The 15,417-nt window shown below is 42.3% G+C and overlaps 1 protein-coding gene across 1 annotated transcript; it reads left to right on the forward strand.

The window, feature by feature from the left end:
* Window positions 1-6: 6 nt before the first annotated feature.
* On the forward strand, window positions 7-15,172 carry LOC112549141 (kininogen-1-like). Its single transcript, XM_025196013.1, has 7 exons — window positions 7-153; window positions 4,842-4,949; window positions 6,252-6,333; window positions 7,634-7,803; window positions 10,417-10,524; window positions 11,504-11,590; window positions 13,416-15,172. The coding sequence occupies exons 2-7, from the start codon at window positions 4,875-4,877 to the stop codon at window positions 14,205-14,207; spliced, it is 1,314 nt and encodes a 437-aa protein (XP_025051798.1). The 5' UTR covers window positions 7-153; window positions 4,842-4,874; the 3' UTR covers window positions 14,208-15,172.
* The last annotated feature ends 245 nt before the right edge of the window (window positions 15,173-15,417 follow it).

Below are 15,417 nucleotides of genomic sequence, written 5' to 3' on the forward strand. Positions count from 1 at the left end.
TCCCAAGCTCCGTGTCTTGGATGCTACCATCCCATACCAGGCAACAGCTTAGATCTGTTACCCATTCTGAGATATGCCATTCGAAACTTCAATAAAGAAAGTCAGAAATCCTTCCTTTATGAAGTTGGTGAAATAATAAAAGCCACAAGACAGGTTTGTATACTGGATTTTTCTTTCATTTTAGGGCGTGTAGTACTTTGGCTTCTCCTATGCACTTCTTTTTTTATTATATTTTTATGTTATACTTCACAGTCATAAATTGTGTGCTATAAAAATAATACTGTATTGTTCCAATTATAAGTCAACCCTGCATATAAGCCAAATTCATGTTTTCAAGTTCAATTTGAGGGGGAAAAAATTATCTTGAATATTGGCTGATGTTTGTGCAAAGGTCAACCAAAAATCAGATCTTCTAATGCAATTATAACCCGATTGTCAGCACCCTGGTTATAAGGTCATCTTGCATATAAATCAAGAGCAATTCTTATGGCTCTTTTTTGAGGGTAAAAAAGGTAAACTTATAATCAGAACTATACAGCACTTTTCATTTCTATAGAGGGGGAAACTGAGGCACATCTTACTGAATACCTGATTTTCAGTGCTTCTATGTTCTCTGGACTGTTAGTAAGTATGGCATGTTTGAACAGTGTTCAATATTAGTTCAGCAGTTCCTGTTGCCAATGCATACTGTCAGCAATTGATGTGTTTTGTGGCAGTGAGAGGCTACCTTTTTGCCACACATTAGCCCCGCACCCTCCCCAAGTGCCACTCCAATCCCTTTTCCCTGCAAAATCTGCTGATCTGCTTTCTGCTCCCTTCCCTGTGCTTCCTGCCCCATCTGCTGCTCTATCTGCCACTGTGCTGCTTGTCACCTCCCTCCTCTGCCACATGCCACACACAGAGGCAGCCTGTGTCACTTGTTGCATGTACGCTGCAGGTTTACCAGCCCTGTTTTAAGGTATAGACAAAGTTAAAGAAGAAAAGTGGGTAAAAAGAAAAGCCACAGAGGCCTTGTCTGTTAGAAATGAATTCTGTATTTTGTGGGAATTCTGGGTAGACTGGAAGTACAGGCTCCAATCTCAAGTCAATCTGAAAGAGTTACTTATCTAAGTTAAAGTATTATGTGCCTAAAACAATTGTGTATCCCTTTTTTTTGTATATCTGTATGCATTTGTCTTTGTGCTGTTTCAAGTGCCTTCTAGTCATGTGCTAGCTTCGTCCCCCCATCTGGAATCAAATCAATTGTATTAAGAAAAATCCATTCCCCCCGCTTTTATTAACTCCACTGGTCCTCTGAGTGGAGACACACACAACACTTAAACCTTATAGGAAAACTGTTCCAGGAGCTGTAATGGAGCCCCTGGAAAGGAAACTGCCACATCACCTATGAGCCCTGGAGGGTCTTCACATCAGGCCTGTATAGACCATCCAGAGGACTCCACCAGGATGAACCAAAGAAGGAATATGCTTGTTTTAATCCTAATCCAGAGCCCTCTGAAGGCAGCAGGATTGTGCCCATGGACTTCATTAGACTTTGGATCAGGTTTGTGTTACAGAGAGGCTGTAGATACTACTCTGTTCCATGGGCTGGGAACATGAGTAGCCACTGAGTAATGCTGCAGTCTTGCTTCCTGGCACTAGTTTAGGCATGGATTTTCAAAGCAGCCTTTCCATTCCCAGATCCAGCCTGCAAAAAGTCAGATGTGCAGGATGTATTTAGATTAGGCCACGCTGCCCGCTGTGTTCTAGGCCACGTGCACATGGTGCCCCCTGTATCTTGCTCCGGGCGCCCCAAGCAGCCCCTTGCAGGCTGGAATGCTGCCCGCCTGCTAGGGGAAATCCACTGTTTCCCACAGGAACCCAGGCACCCGGGTGCCCCTGATTGGCTGGGTCTACCCAGCCTCTTCCTGATGTGGGGGGGCTGGACCGAGGAGTTGTGGGGGCTATAGCTACCTCAAAATCCACCTTAGCCCCCCCGTAGCCACCTCCCCAGCATCACCACTGCTTCTGCCCACCCACCCCATGCAGCTGACCCCACCCCACTCCAAGCCCAGCTCCCCCACCAGGAAGAGGCTGGAACTGCCTCTGCTGGGAGCGCCATACCTTTGCAGGCTCACCTGCGTGTGGCAGGTGGGTGGGTGGGTGGTGAGGGCACTGGAAGGGGTGGCTATGGGGAAGCTAAGGTGAACTTTAGGGTGGCTATAGCTCCCCCTATGCCATCCCTGCCTGCAAGGCATGGAGGCCCACCCCAACCTTGGCAGAGGCAGCACTAGATGGGGAAAGGCCTCCTCCCCCCTCCCCAGAGTCCAAGGCTCCAATAAATCTTAATCTGTCACCGAATAGAGATGTATCATTTACTCTCTTACAATACAAGAGCTAGGGGTCATAAAACGAAACTAGGAAGTAGTAAGTTTAAAACTAATGAAAGGAAGTTCCTTTTCACACAGTGGGAGTATCTACATGTGCAATTAATGTGACAAAATGAACTCCGGCGGTTTGCTTCAGCTGCTCCCAGGCACAGCATCTACACGTGCACCCGGGGCAGCAGCACTTTCAGCCTGGGCACTGCATCCAATTCTGGGCGCTACACTTCAGGAAGGATATGGAGAAGCTTAAGAGAATCCAGAGAAGAGCCACTCATATTATTAGAGGCCTGAAGAGCAAGCCATACAAGAAAAGGCTGACAGATATGGTACTCTCCAGCCTAGAAAAGAGAAGACTTTGGGGAGATTTGGTGGCAGCTTACAAATATATTGGTGGTGAGCATCAAGGGCTAGATGAACGGCTATTCACCAAAGCACCCGAGGAAAACCAGGAGAAATGGTCATAAACTCCTAGAAGAAGGATTCAGACTGGATATAAGTAAAAACTTCTTCATGATTTGTGTGCCCAGACTCTGGAATGGACTCCCAGCAGGGGTGGTGCAGGCACCTACCATGGAGATCTTCAAAAGGAGACTGGATGCACACCTTGCTGGGGTTATTTGACCCATGTGTAGCCATCAGAAAAACCAATGGCACTTTATCGTGCATCAGCAGATGCATGACGAATAGATCCAAGGAGGTGATACTTCCCCTCTATCGGGCACTGGTCAGACCGCAGTTGGAGTACTGCGTGCAATTCTGGGCACCGCACTTCAAGAGGGATGCAGATAACCTGGAGAGAGTCCAGAGAAGGGCCACTCGCATGGTTAAGGGCCTGCAGACCAAGCCCTACAAGGAGAGACTAGAGAACCTGGACCTTTTCAGCCTCCGCAAGAGAAGGTTGAGAAGCGACCTTGTGGCTGCCTATAAGTTCATCATGGGGGCACAGAAGGGAATTGGTGAGGTTTTATTCACCAAGGCGCCCCTGGGGGTTACAAGAAATAATGGCCACAAGCTAGCAGACAGCAGATTTAGATTGGACATTAGGAAGAACTTCTTCACAGTTAAAGTGGCCAAGGTCTGGAACGGGCTCCCAAGGGAGGTGGTGCTCTCCCCTACCCTGGGGGGCTTCAAGAGGAGGTTAGATAAGCATCTAGCTGGGGTCATCTAGCCCCAGCCCTCTTTCCTGCCTATGCAGGGGGTCAGACTCGATGATCTATTGAGGTCTCTTCTGACCCTAACATCTATGAATCTATGACCCCAGAAATCTTTCCTGCCCAGAGCAGGGTGGATGGACTCAACGATGTCACACAGTCCCTTCCAGCCCTAAACTTCTGTAAATCTGGGGTGGAGCAGCCCAGGCTGGCAGGATGAACAGGGGGTCAGCTCCAGGTGGCAGTGGCGGACAGCAGAGGGGCTGGCTGGGGCAGGAGGATGCTAAAGTGTGGGGCCAGGCAGCAGGCAGCTCCCACATTTTAGCACCCTTGTGCCCCACCCAGCCCTTGTCACCATCTACACATGCATTTCAGTGCACGTAATTACTCCATTGTATAATAGTGCTGTCAGGGACAGTACTGGAGTTAATTAATTTACCATGCCATTATACTGCACACATGTAGATGGTGATGCTTTACTGCAAGGCTAATTAGTCTACTCCATAGTAAAGCGCATGTGTAGATGCACCCCGTGTGTAATTGAAGTTTATAACTCATTGCCACCACATGTTGTGGAAGCTGACAGTTTAGCTGGATTCAAAAAGGGATTGGATAGATTCTTGGAGGAAAGGGCATTAGTAGCTATTGATCACAAAAGTTAGGAATACAGCCTCTGAATCAGAACTTCCTGGACGTTCTACACTGGAGGCTGAAAGAGAGGAACAGTAGGAAAAACCCCAATCATGCCCAGTTCATTCTCTTTTTCAGCATCCACTCTCTGCCACTGTAACACAGGGTAATAGGCAAGATGGCCCTATGGTCTGACCCAGTAAATGGCAATTTTTATGACTACCGGTACCCTGAAATGCTGTACACAGGGATTGACACACTGAATCAAAGCAGTAGATGACTTTGTCCACCCTGATGCACTATCATTGCATCTGTGCAAAGGATTGGACTAGATGACCCTTAAACTCCTTCCAACCCCATGGATCCACAGTTAGTGGAGGCCACAAGCCAGGAACAGCTGTTTTGGAGGAAAATACAAGAAACCTTACGCTATGGGACAAGAGGTTTGGAATGTGAATGTGGATATGGACACAAATTTCACAGCTGGCCCCTGAGACTCTTCTGCAAAACAAGGATAATATTCTCCTGCTGTACTGGGGTGTGATGTGGCTTACAAACTTCAGCATGATTGAAAGCCTTGGAAGGAAGGCCTTGCAAAAATATTGTTATCTTGCTGTCCATTTGGTGACTTTATAAGTTTTATTACTCGAGACTTACTGAATCATTTGAGATGTGTCCTGAATATCTATTCCAGGTGGTAGCTGGATGGAACTACGCAGTTGAATATATGGTCAAAGAGACAAATTGCTCCAAGAAAGAATTTCAGGATTTAAGTCCAAAGTGCAAGCCCATTTTTGGAGGCGTAAGTAATCTTTACATATAGCTGAATGAACATGTTGGGAAATAATAATGATGACAAAGATTCTAATTCAACAAAATAGTTAAATGCTTACTCAGCTTTAGGTCACTGGAACTTCAGCATAGGCTTAAAGTTAAACACGTGCTTATGGTGTTGGCACTGGATTTATGACCCATCTAGCCATCATATGGATGCTACTGATAGGAAGGGGCATGATTAAGTGCTTTGCTGAATCAGGGCTCTTGAAATGTCAGGAGGTTCACCTAGGCAACCAGAAAAGTCTCATCAAAACAATAAAGCTTTATTCAAGGAGATCCTGGCCAAGAACTCTGCCTGGGAAAGCAGTAATGTAGTCATTAAAATGGCAAACTCTAAGTAGCCTCAGGCAGATAGTTCCTAAGAAAAGTAAGTAGCCAAATTCCCATTTTTTTGCATTGCAGTCTAAGCAGGAAAGCCCTGAAGGAAATAATAAATAAATACACATATTTCTCCTATGTAGCACTGAGTTACCAGCTGGCTTGCACACAGGCATATCTGTCAGTACAGTGACTAATGCAAGCATTCTTGAGCAAAAATGACCTCCTCATCCCTACCATTTCTAAAATCATATTGTGGACAGTAATGAGCAGGCTACCAAAAGCTACTTATATGTATGCAAAATCTGTGTGTAGCGGATAAGTGTCACTGCAGAATGTCTCTGATTGCTGTTCACAAATTCCTCGTGAGATGTTGTTACCCCCTTCAGAAGTGCTGTTTGAAAGGAGAAGGGATGAGACCACACTGTTCTGAATTGACAAGGGAGTGACTGCTGGACTATCTGAGAGACTTGCTAGTTAACCTGAAGCTCATCACTTGATCTGCTTGAGCCTCCATTTCCCACTCTGCCAAATGATTCATGAATTCAGCCAAACTACCACAACTGTAAGACTGATCACATGGCTTATATGACAACCCCTTAGCTCCTCGGCTGTTAAACAACCTTATGAGCCGACCATGTATGGCCCTTGGTAAGGATCAGAAGGTCTTGGCAACATATCTGCAGGGCATCTTATTTTTCCTGATCAGAAACTGCTGGGCTTGCACCCTGTCTTTATGCCCACCAATACAGCTCAAGAGAAAATGTGTTGAGAACAATGTAGTTACACTATTGCGATGGGAGCTATGATCACCCCTCCAATCTCTCTCTTTCTGCATGGCCCAGGGTTTTGTTTTGGGTTTTTTTCTTCCTATGAGGAGGACCCATGGGACATTTACATATGAGTTTAGGATTCTTAAAAGCTGTTTTTTGGTTTTTTTTTTACTCAGCATGTAGGTAACTGTGTAGCCAAGGCTTTTGTGGATCTCAGCAACACACTTGTTGATGTTACACAGCAATGCAAGTTTCCAGGTATGTGGAAATTACCATAGTCTGGAAAGTGTTGAAACTCCAGCTGATGTGTTACAATTACAATTTACTGTGTAATCAAAATGTAAAGGGATTGAGAAAATAATGAGAGGAGAAATGCTGCTGGGAAAGAAAAGAAATATCAAAGGTCTTTTCCCTTCTCACCAGGAAATATTAATGCACAATTTTCTCATTTCCTTCAAGTATGTAAAACGGCAGGGAAAGTTATTATCTCTGATCTGTCCACCATCTTCTGTCTACTATGGCACGTTGGGCTGGCCACTGGGCTCCATACAGGGATTACCTGGATGATCTCAGAGTCAAACCCACTATAAAAGTTTGCAGGGCAGCTTAGACAGCACATTTTTTAACATAAACTTTATTTACAGGTAGAATAAACTTGCTTACTCCTTTCTACCATCACAGTCCAAAGAGGACCTTTTAACAGACATTAATGTCACACCATTCATCTTCACTAAGCGATTTTTCAGATATGCTTCCAGAAAATCTAGATTTTCCCAAGAGCTCCAGTCCACCCTCCCACATGGCAGAGAAGTCCGCCACGTAGGGCCTTCACAAAGATACAGATGTGTCCAAAAAAGACAGTACAACATGGTCACAACTAGGTTTTGTATGTATAATCCTCTTAAACTACACAGCCACGGCCATCCTAGCTGGTGTCTTCCCAGATCCTGTCCACAGATGTCTAGTGCTGTCACCATTTGTATTTCATGTCCTTAGATCTATTCTTAAATTTGATACCTTGGAAACCTTTTCAGGGATATCATTTCCCACCTCAACCTGATTCTGAAATAGCTATTTTCCTCTGCAGTCATGGAGTACAATGTGAACATACCCTAGATATGTTCTACTCCAAAGAATGGTAATGATAGTCTTAAAAATACAGTTGTTCATGCCTTATAATGTGCACTCAGAGATCTCAAGGCTTGAAGTTGTCTCATATCCTCTAATCCAGACCCTCATCCAGTTGCAGATGAGACTGTATCTGTCTTCTCCACTGGCCTCACTTTATGTATATCTCTCTCAGTTCTAGGAGAAGCAGATTATTGATCAAAAGCCCAAGGTTGCCTTAAATGCTGAATATACCTCTCTCTCAAATACATCAAGGATATAGCAACACATACACCTCCCATATTAAGCTCAAAATATTTAGGTTCAGTCTGTCAGGGTCAAACACATTCCGTTCAGATACTGTGGGTTTCCAAAAAGATGGTTCCCCAGGTCTAATACACACTGAATCTTTTCCTCTTTAGATTTATATGTAACCCAATGTTTCTTTCAGTTGAGGAAACTGTACCTCCTCCACAGATGTGTCCTGGCTGTCCAAAGCGCATCCCAAATGACAGTCCAGAACTGAAGGAAGTACTCAAGGCTTCCATGGAGAAGTACAATTCAGAGAGCGATGATGATTTCTACTATAAAGTTGAACATGTATTCCACAGCACAGTCCAGGTTGGGATTTGACCTTCCTTCTTAATTCAGTTTTATTTAACATAATCCCTCCTTATGTTGTAGAGATGGGCCTAGGATGTGGTATATCTACAAATCAGAGCTGAATCAAGGCTCAGTTTTGGAACCCTGGTAGTTGGTACACTTGTCCTACTGTTTGAACCACTATCACCTGTACTTGCAAAATTGCAGCCATCTTAGGTTGTATCCAAAAAGGAGTAAAAAAAAAGACACTCCTTAAATACCATTTCAATATGACCTGGACCCAAAATCCTAAGAATAGGTACAGATTCAGGGATCTGGTATGTCCTTCTTTAGCAAACCTTTTTCAACATTTCATGGCTGCCCACGATGGAAAGTAGGTAAGATTATTCAGCGCATCCTCCAGGCTCAGCATTCTGTCCTGTTATATTCTCTGACGCCTTGTCTGAAAATGGTTTTAGCGAGCTCAAAAATGGTTTTTCTCCTGATTTCTTTGATAATCTGATTACTTGCATCCAAATTCTGCACTTAATAGCAAACCTTAGTAACTTCACAGAAATGGAACAGAATTACTGTAGATTCAAACCACTATAAATCTCAGAACAGAATTTCAATCATTCTGCTGTATCCAAATATGATCCTTATCTTTAACTTGTCTATATATCAGAATGCATAGTTACGGTACTGTATAAATAAATAATTCCTATCTCAGACTCCAACAGGTCTCATTGTCAGGAAATACTGAATATTCGTTATATATTTTCCTTTGCTAAATGCCTTATAGAGGAATACAAACCTCTTTTAACCTCTCTAATAGATTCCTTTCCTTCAGTGGTGTTTTAACAATTCAAATACTTATAAGCAGTTATCATTTCAGTACTGGGAGCTGTGATCTTAATACTCACCGCTGAAGCTTTCAGTTGACAAACACTTCTTGTTTGTAGCAAGATGCACTGATTAAAACCTTGAGTGATGAGACTCATTTTCAAGGTAAAAATACCCACCTAATTGGGAAAAAGACAAAACAATTTAATTTAGACACTGCATAGAATTAAAACAAAAAAATCTCCATCTTTTCCACTTCCCCAAATTGTACCAGCTACAACATCCTGCTTATTTGCCTTTCTGCAACATGCCTTCTTTTATATTGCCCCATGCCTGTAAGCCACCATTCCTGGGCTGCCCTCTGTATCTTCCTACTGACATCCCTCCTCATTGGTGTGGTCCAACTGTCACTAAATTCACAGAAAGGTTTTCATTGACTTTGGTGAGTGTTGGATCAATATCCACAGCCCACTTCTTCTGTGAAGCCCACAACAAAGCTAGCCAGCTAACGGAGGTGGGTAATCAGCAGCAGCAATTGTCTTCAGCATTATATAAATACAGTGAAAAAGACACTATCATCCCCAAAGAGTTTATGGTCTAAATACAAGGCAAGAGACACCAGAGAGCAATTAGGGAAGCATGAAGAAACAATGATACAATTGCAGGTAGCATGATTACCAGTTAATTATTACCAAGATTTCTGTAGGCAGTACAGAAAAGGGATTTAAAGGAGGAGGAGAAGGTAGCTTTCCAAATGTGTATCAGGAGCTCTTCACAGTCATGAGGGGCAGCAGGGAGGAAGTGTTTTTGTCCACCCTACATAGTAAATCAAGTTATCTTGCTGCTCTTCCCTGGCTTCATTCTTCTGTCCTGTTCCTACTGTCTGCATAGTCCCTTTTCAAGCTATGACCACAGTTATACAAATGTTTTCAAGATGAGTATCACAGGTGACAACCTGAAACTAGAGAAATGAAAAGAAGAACCCCATTGACTTCAGTAAAGCCAGTATTTCACCCTGCCTCTTGTTTTCTCTACATCATTACTTAGTACCCTTTTTACTGCCATAAGAAATACTAGGCACATCTACACATGCCCCTGACTGCACTTTGTATAGGGCAGTTCGGGGAGCACAGGCTCGTTTTTGACCCTACTGCACAGTAGCAATGAGCTACTATGCAGTAGCTTGTTGCTACTGCACAGTAGTGGTGGCATCATGGTTAGCGCCTGCCAACGCTACGTCACCATAACGACGAGCTATGTCACCATAGTTCATCGCTACGGCAATGTAGAGTCTCGTGTAGATGAGCCTGCTGTGTAATAACACTAACAGCAACTTGTACCAGGTGCATTGCTTCATCATTACAGTTTAGCTCTTTAATGTCTTTGGCAAGCAGTTCTACCGATGCTATATTTGTTTTCCACTGACACATTAAAAACAGCCCTTCATTTTATCCAAATCAAGGTCTCTTTACATCATATTTGGATCTCCCCTGAGATGTCTCTAATGATTTTCTTTGTTATTAGTGAAATTACTGCAGGCACTTTGGAAAACACAACAAGCATTGTGGGCTGTATGTCATTTTGCCCTTTATATTCTTTCTCCTCCAGTTGCAATACTATGATAAAATTAGCAGGTAGAACGGAGTACAAAAATGAGTCAATCAGAAATGTATGTAGAGTACAACATTTTTAATGCTCACAACCCTGCTGCTCAGTTGCTTCTTTTTAGAGCACTGTTTTTTTGGTTCGGTGAATCCCTTACCAAAAAAGGCATATTTAGTGAGGAAAATCTTCTGACTGATTTTTCAGGTGGTTGCTGGAAAAAATTATGAGATAGAATTTCTCATTGGGAAGACGAACTGCTCCAAGTCAGAAGTGGAGAAACTAAATGAAGACTGTAAAATTGTAATTCCTAAGGTAAGAAATTAGGATGCTACGGGCTACCACATCCAACACCCGTTTCCTAATTCACCAAACAGAACAACACCAGAGAATGTATATGGTAAACTCATGTAAAGCAACATAATTGTGTTTCTAGGTTCAGTTGCCTCTTCTGCTAGCCAACCAACTCAATAAATATCAGCCAATCCTCATGCCACAGTCTCTGTACATGGTGCAAAGTTGATGGGACAATTTGGGACCGTTTCCTCAGTTGTGAATCCAACTGGAAGGTGGGAAGGAGCAGACAGGGTGTGGGAGGGCCCAGCTACCGGAGTATTGTGTTCCTGAGGGTATGCGCCCAATGGATTGGACACAAAGGAGAGCATGGCTGTGTGGAAAGATCGGCTGGTGGTGCTGGAGTGAATTTATTTGATGCTGAGAGGATTTGCTGGAAGGAGTCACTGATGGAAATGGTGCTGGAGGCAGGAGGGGCTGGCAGGCAGGGAAGTTTTATTTCCTTTCTCTTCCCTTCCCAGCTGCATAGTGCTCATTTCTCCAATTGAAAAGTGCTGCTGCAAGGAGCTGCAAACCCAGCTCCACAATATCAATGGACACATTTAAAACTTTTGGCCTTAATCCTTGTCTACCTCAATTTTCCCATTTTACATAGGGATAATATCACCAATACTTTCTCACTGCTCAGAGCTGTTGAGAGGATTAACTACATAATATTGTAAAGAACTGGAAATTAAAAGTGCTAAGAATAATTGTCGTGCGTTAAATTGTAAAATCGATGCAAGCTTCCTAAAACTAAATAAAACTAAATTGGGGATGATTTCCAGTAGAGGAACCTCCATAGTTACAACAACTACATTTTATAGATGTACATATACATTCTCTAATCATTGTGTTTAAAAGTATCATTAAAAAGCTGTATCATTACACACACACAATTCTTTCTTTGCGATACTTTGTTGATTTAAAACCTCATCTTTCCTTTTTGCTTTGCTCACAGATATCTTTAGAGTGCACAGCAAATATATATGTGGTGCCATGGAAGCAGGAAATCTTCCCTCAGGTTAACTGCAGTGAAGTGACCCCGGTACGAATCCTAAATAAAATTATTTTTTCATTTCAGCCTACTTGCAGCACAGTAAGTAGTGGGGGAGCTGGGGGCTCATCTACATGAGATGCCACGTCACAGTAGCAACGAGTACTACATGACTGCCCAGTGACAAATGCTCAGTGGGATGCACATGTAGACGCGCCCTGTGTCATGGAAAAATATTTGCCCTCCTCTTTCCATCCAGTTCTCAGATTAGGTCTGATTTGTTCTAAAGTGATAGGAGGGAAATGCTTACTTGCTGTCATGTTAATGTCATGAACCATCCTCTCACCCTGCAACCCTGGTGGCTTTTTGAGATATAGGCTGAACTAAGGCAATGTATGATATTCTGGGCTACATGAGAAATTAACAGAAAAAGCAGCAGAATATGTAGACGCTGTTTTACTCATATGATGCCTGGTCCTTAGCTTTTACTGTCAAGCTCAAATTCGTGAGGGCTGAGGATTGTCAACCCCCACTGGACTTCTTTACTGATTATGTTTGACAATAGGAGACAACATTAAACTCCACGAGTTCAAAAATTTCCAAAATGTCTCTAATTTGTGTTTATTAGCAGGGGAGCAGACAACTTGTTTGTCTGAAGAAGCAGTTTCCAGATTCCCCATCCAACCATTACCAGCCCCTGTATCTGGGTTCAGAGTAGGAATATCAAATCAGTTTGATTTTTTTTTTTTTCTAATTGTGAGGCCAGAATCTTTCCTGGTACCCAATCCGGAACAGAAAATCTAACAGACCTGCTTAATGAATGAATCCATTTTCAACACTTCTACTGCGCTTAGTAACTTCATAACATCCAGGTCACGTGTATTGGGTGAAAATGACCACTTGGATCATGTCTATGCTACAGACCATATTGCACCTGGCATTAGACGTCAAACATGGTTTCACCCTAGGTTTCCTCCAACAGTGGCTAAATAAGGTTCAGCTGTTCTAATGAGCAGGAACCAAACCATGTTAGACATTTGATGTAGGAAGAGCAATCAGTCTCTGTTGGTTAGATGAGAAGGCATTCGTATAAAAGGCATTCTATATTGCTATACGAAGCAAGGCTCTGTGTTGATCACCTATTGTTAAACACAAGGGTTTTTTGTGTAGACATTAACTAATGCTTATTATTTCCCACTGGTTCAAAATATATATATTTCCAATCTGGCAACTAAAAATTAATTATGTAGTGCTTCACAAAATAAAATAAATCAGGTTTTTGCTTCATGCCTCTATTGAAACTAGCCTTGGACATAAATTAGCACATTGTTTTTTCTCTTTGATATGATATCTTATGACTATGCCAAGGGCACTTTAGTTCCAAAATTGTCCACAAATGAGAACTAATATACACACTTACAAAAAGCACTGGCTCTCATCTGTACTGAACTTTTCCATGCTAAAAGCAGCTAAATGTCAGTGATAGATGGTTTGATTCCTTTACATATAATCTCCCAAAAATTTTGGAATATTGCTGGAAGAATGATTCTATATAGTTATATTATTTCCATTCAGATCATAGATGGATAAGATTATCTAATTTAGCCCAAAAGACCTGATAAATCATTTTTGTTAACTGGCTCACATTTTTATCTCAGCTATAGTTAGCTGGTTCTTAAAATATCTGAAACTAATGTACATAGTTTAGGTAATCCAGAAAACTCCCTCTCTCCACCAGCTCTTTAAACATTTTTGTTTAAACTTTTACACTGAAACCTCAAATGGAATGGCAAAATTTTGTTCCAAATAGTGTACCATATGCTGATCATTAAAGTAATGTCATTTCTTTGTCTAAATATCTCCCATTTCTTTTTAGATTATCCAAGCAAGAAGGCCTCCAGGTTTTACCCCATTCCGATCACTTATGCTGCATGAAATTTATCCACAGACATCCCCTTTACAAACTGCAGAAGAAGGAAAAGACCCTGACAAAGGGCCAAGAGAAAATCTTGGGCCGGGACTAGAAAATGAGGATGGACAAGGAGATGGGTGTGACCATAGAGTAGGGCATGGGAATGGGCATGGACATGGGCATGGGCATCGGTTTAAGCATAAGCCTGGGCATGGGAGGGGGCGTGGAAGAGGGCATGATATTGGGCGAGGGCATAAAAAACATCAGAAGGAGGACAAACATAAAGATTCCAAAGACAAGTCCTCTGAAGAATCGGAGGAAAAGGTCCCTTGCGAAAGGGAAAGCCAGCCACCAAGCGTAGATAGGACATCAGAAAATTCACAGTTTCCTACTACACCTAGTCTATTCCAGTCAGATGCATTAACTACTCCTGGGGTTACGGTGGGTCCAAGAGATGACTCTTCTACCCCTGATATCCCTGAGGAACCTGTTAGCCCCAGAACTGCTGAAATTGCTCCTGATATTTCTTTATTTGATGACCTTCCAGATCTCCCAGAGCCCCCTGTTTCCAAGTGTCCTGGAAAGCCATGGAAATCAATTACGCAACTCACAAATCCTTCTGAAAATACCGTTTTATTTACAAATGAGGATCTTTTACCTAATCCATTAGAAAACCTCAATCCAGCATCAGAAAAACCTTCACCTATCAATACTGATGTGGGTGATTTTGACCTTGTGGATGCTTTATCCCTTTAATTTGAACAGTCTGCAATCCATTTTTTTCAGGCCAGAAATAGAAAAATTATATAGTTATTTTCTTTGGAAGCCAATACATTTCTTTGAAGAGTGGTTACCATTCTGTTACAGACAATACTCAAGAAAGTCATTAGCAAATCTTGGGAACAAAATAGAGCACAAGGCAACTCTCAGTACCTGATTCACCCCTTACAAAGGTGTTGATTAGGAGTGAATCCACTGAAAACTCTGTGATACTGATGTAGAACAAGCAGAGAGGAAACTGAGGGCCTCTCTCTCCAATCTTTCAGTAAAGTCAATTGATTCAGTTATTTGTGAGTTCTTTTTCTCATATGCCAAAACTATTACACTCACTCCCAGTGTGCTAGGTTTAAAACACTATGAGAGTACAAAGAATTCTGGGAATTATCTGAGGGGACCTAGTCAAAAGATATCTGTAGGGTGAGGAAAAGGAGGTCACACTGTGAAACAGGGCAAGGCCCCCCCTCCCCCCTTGGGTATTTAAAATCATCCGCTGGACTGCCAATTAAAAAACAATAAAATAGAAACGTTTTACTTGTGAATTTCTTCACTCCTATTAACATACTCTCCAATTCTTTACCATATACAGTAGTTGCTTTCTTGGAGGAGACATTGGAGGGAGAGGTCACAGAATCCCAGATAAAACATCATCTCTTAAGCAAGTTTCAGCTGGAACGCATTTCCTGAATAGCATAACCATTTCCACTATGCAGAATATTTGCTATACAAAATAATCACAGCAAATAACAGCTTTTCCTGTGGGAGAGGTTCACAAGTACCACAGATCCGAGAACAGGCTTATGGACAGTATGGGATGCTTAAGGTTGTCTGACACATCCCCTCATAAGACCCTGTTTTCTGTTGCAAACCATTGCTTGTAGCTCAGCAGAAATGTTCTATTCTGGGTGTCTACCAAAGCCAGAATATTTTTTGAGGGTTTGAGCTAAAATGATCCACTTTTTTGCAAATATAATATTAAGGAAAACACGTTGTTTTGCCATGCTAAAAATTCTTACACCTCTTTTGCAAGGTTTTAACATTCCCATGGTTTGGTTCAGGGATTTGAGATTTGGCTGGATGCTTCCTCTGGTCCCCATGCACCACAATCATGAAAATCCACCAACACCTGTCCAAGAAAGAAGTCTCTGAATAATTACAGTTTGCATGTACTTAGGAGAGGTTGGCTAGG

The sequence above is a fragment of the Alligator sinensis genome, unplaced genomic scaffold (genome assembly GCF_000455745.1).
Source record: "Alligator sinensis unplaced genomic scaffold, ASM45574v1 scaffold301_2, whole genome shotgun sequence".
NCBI lineage: Eukaryota > Metazoa > Chordata > Crocodylia > Alligatoridae > Alligator > Alligator sinensis.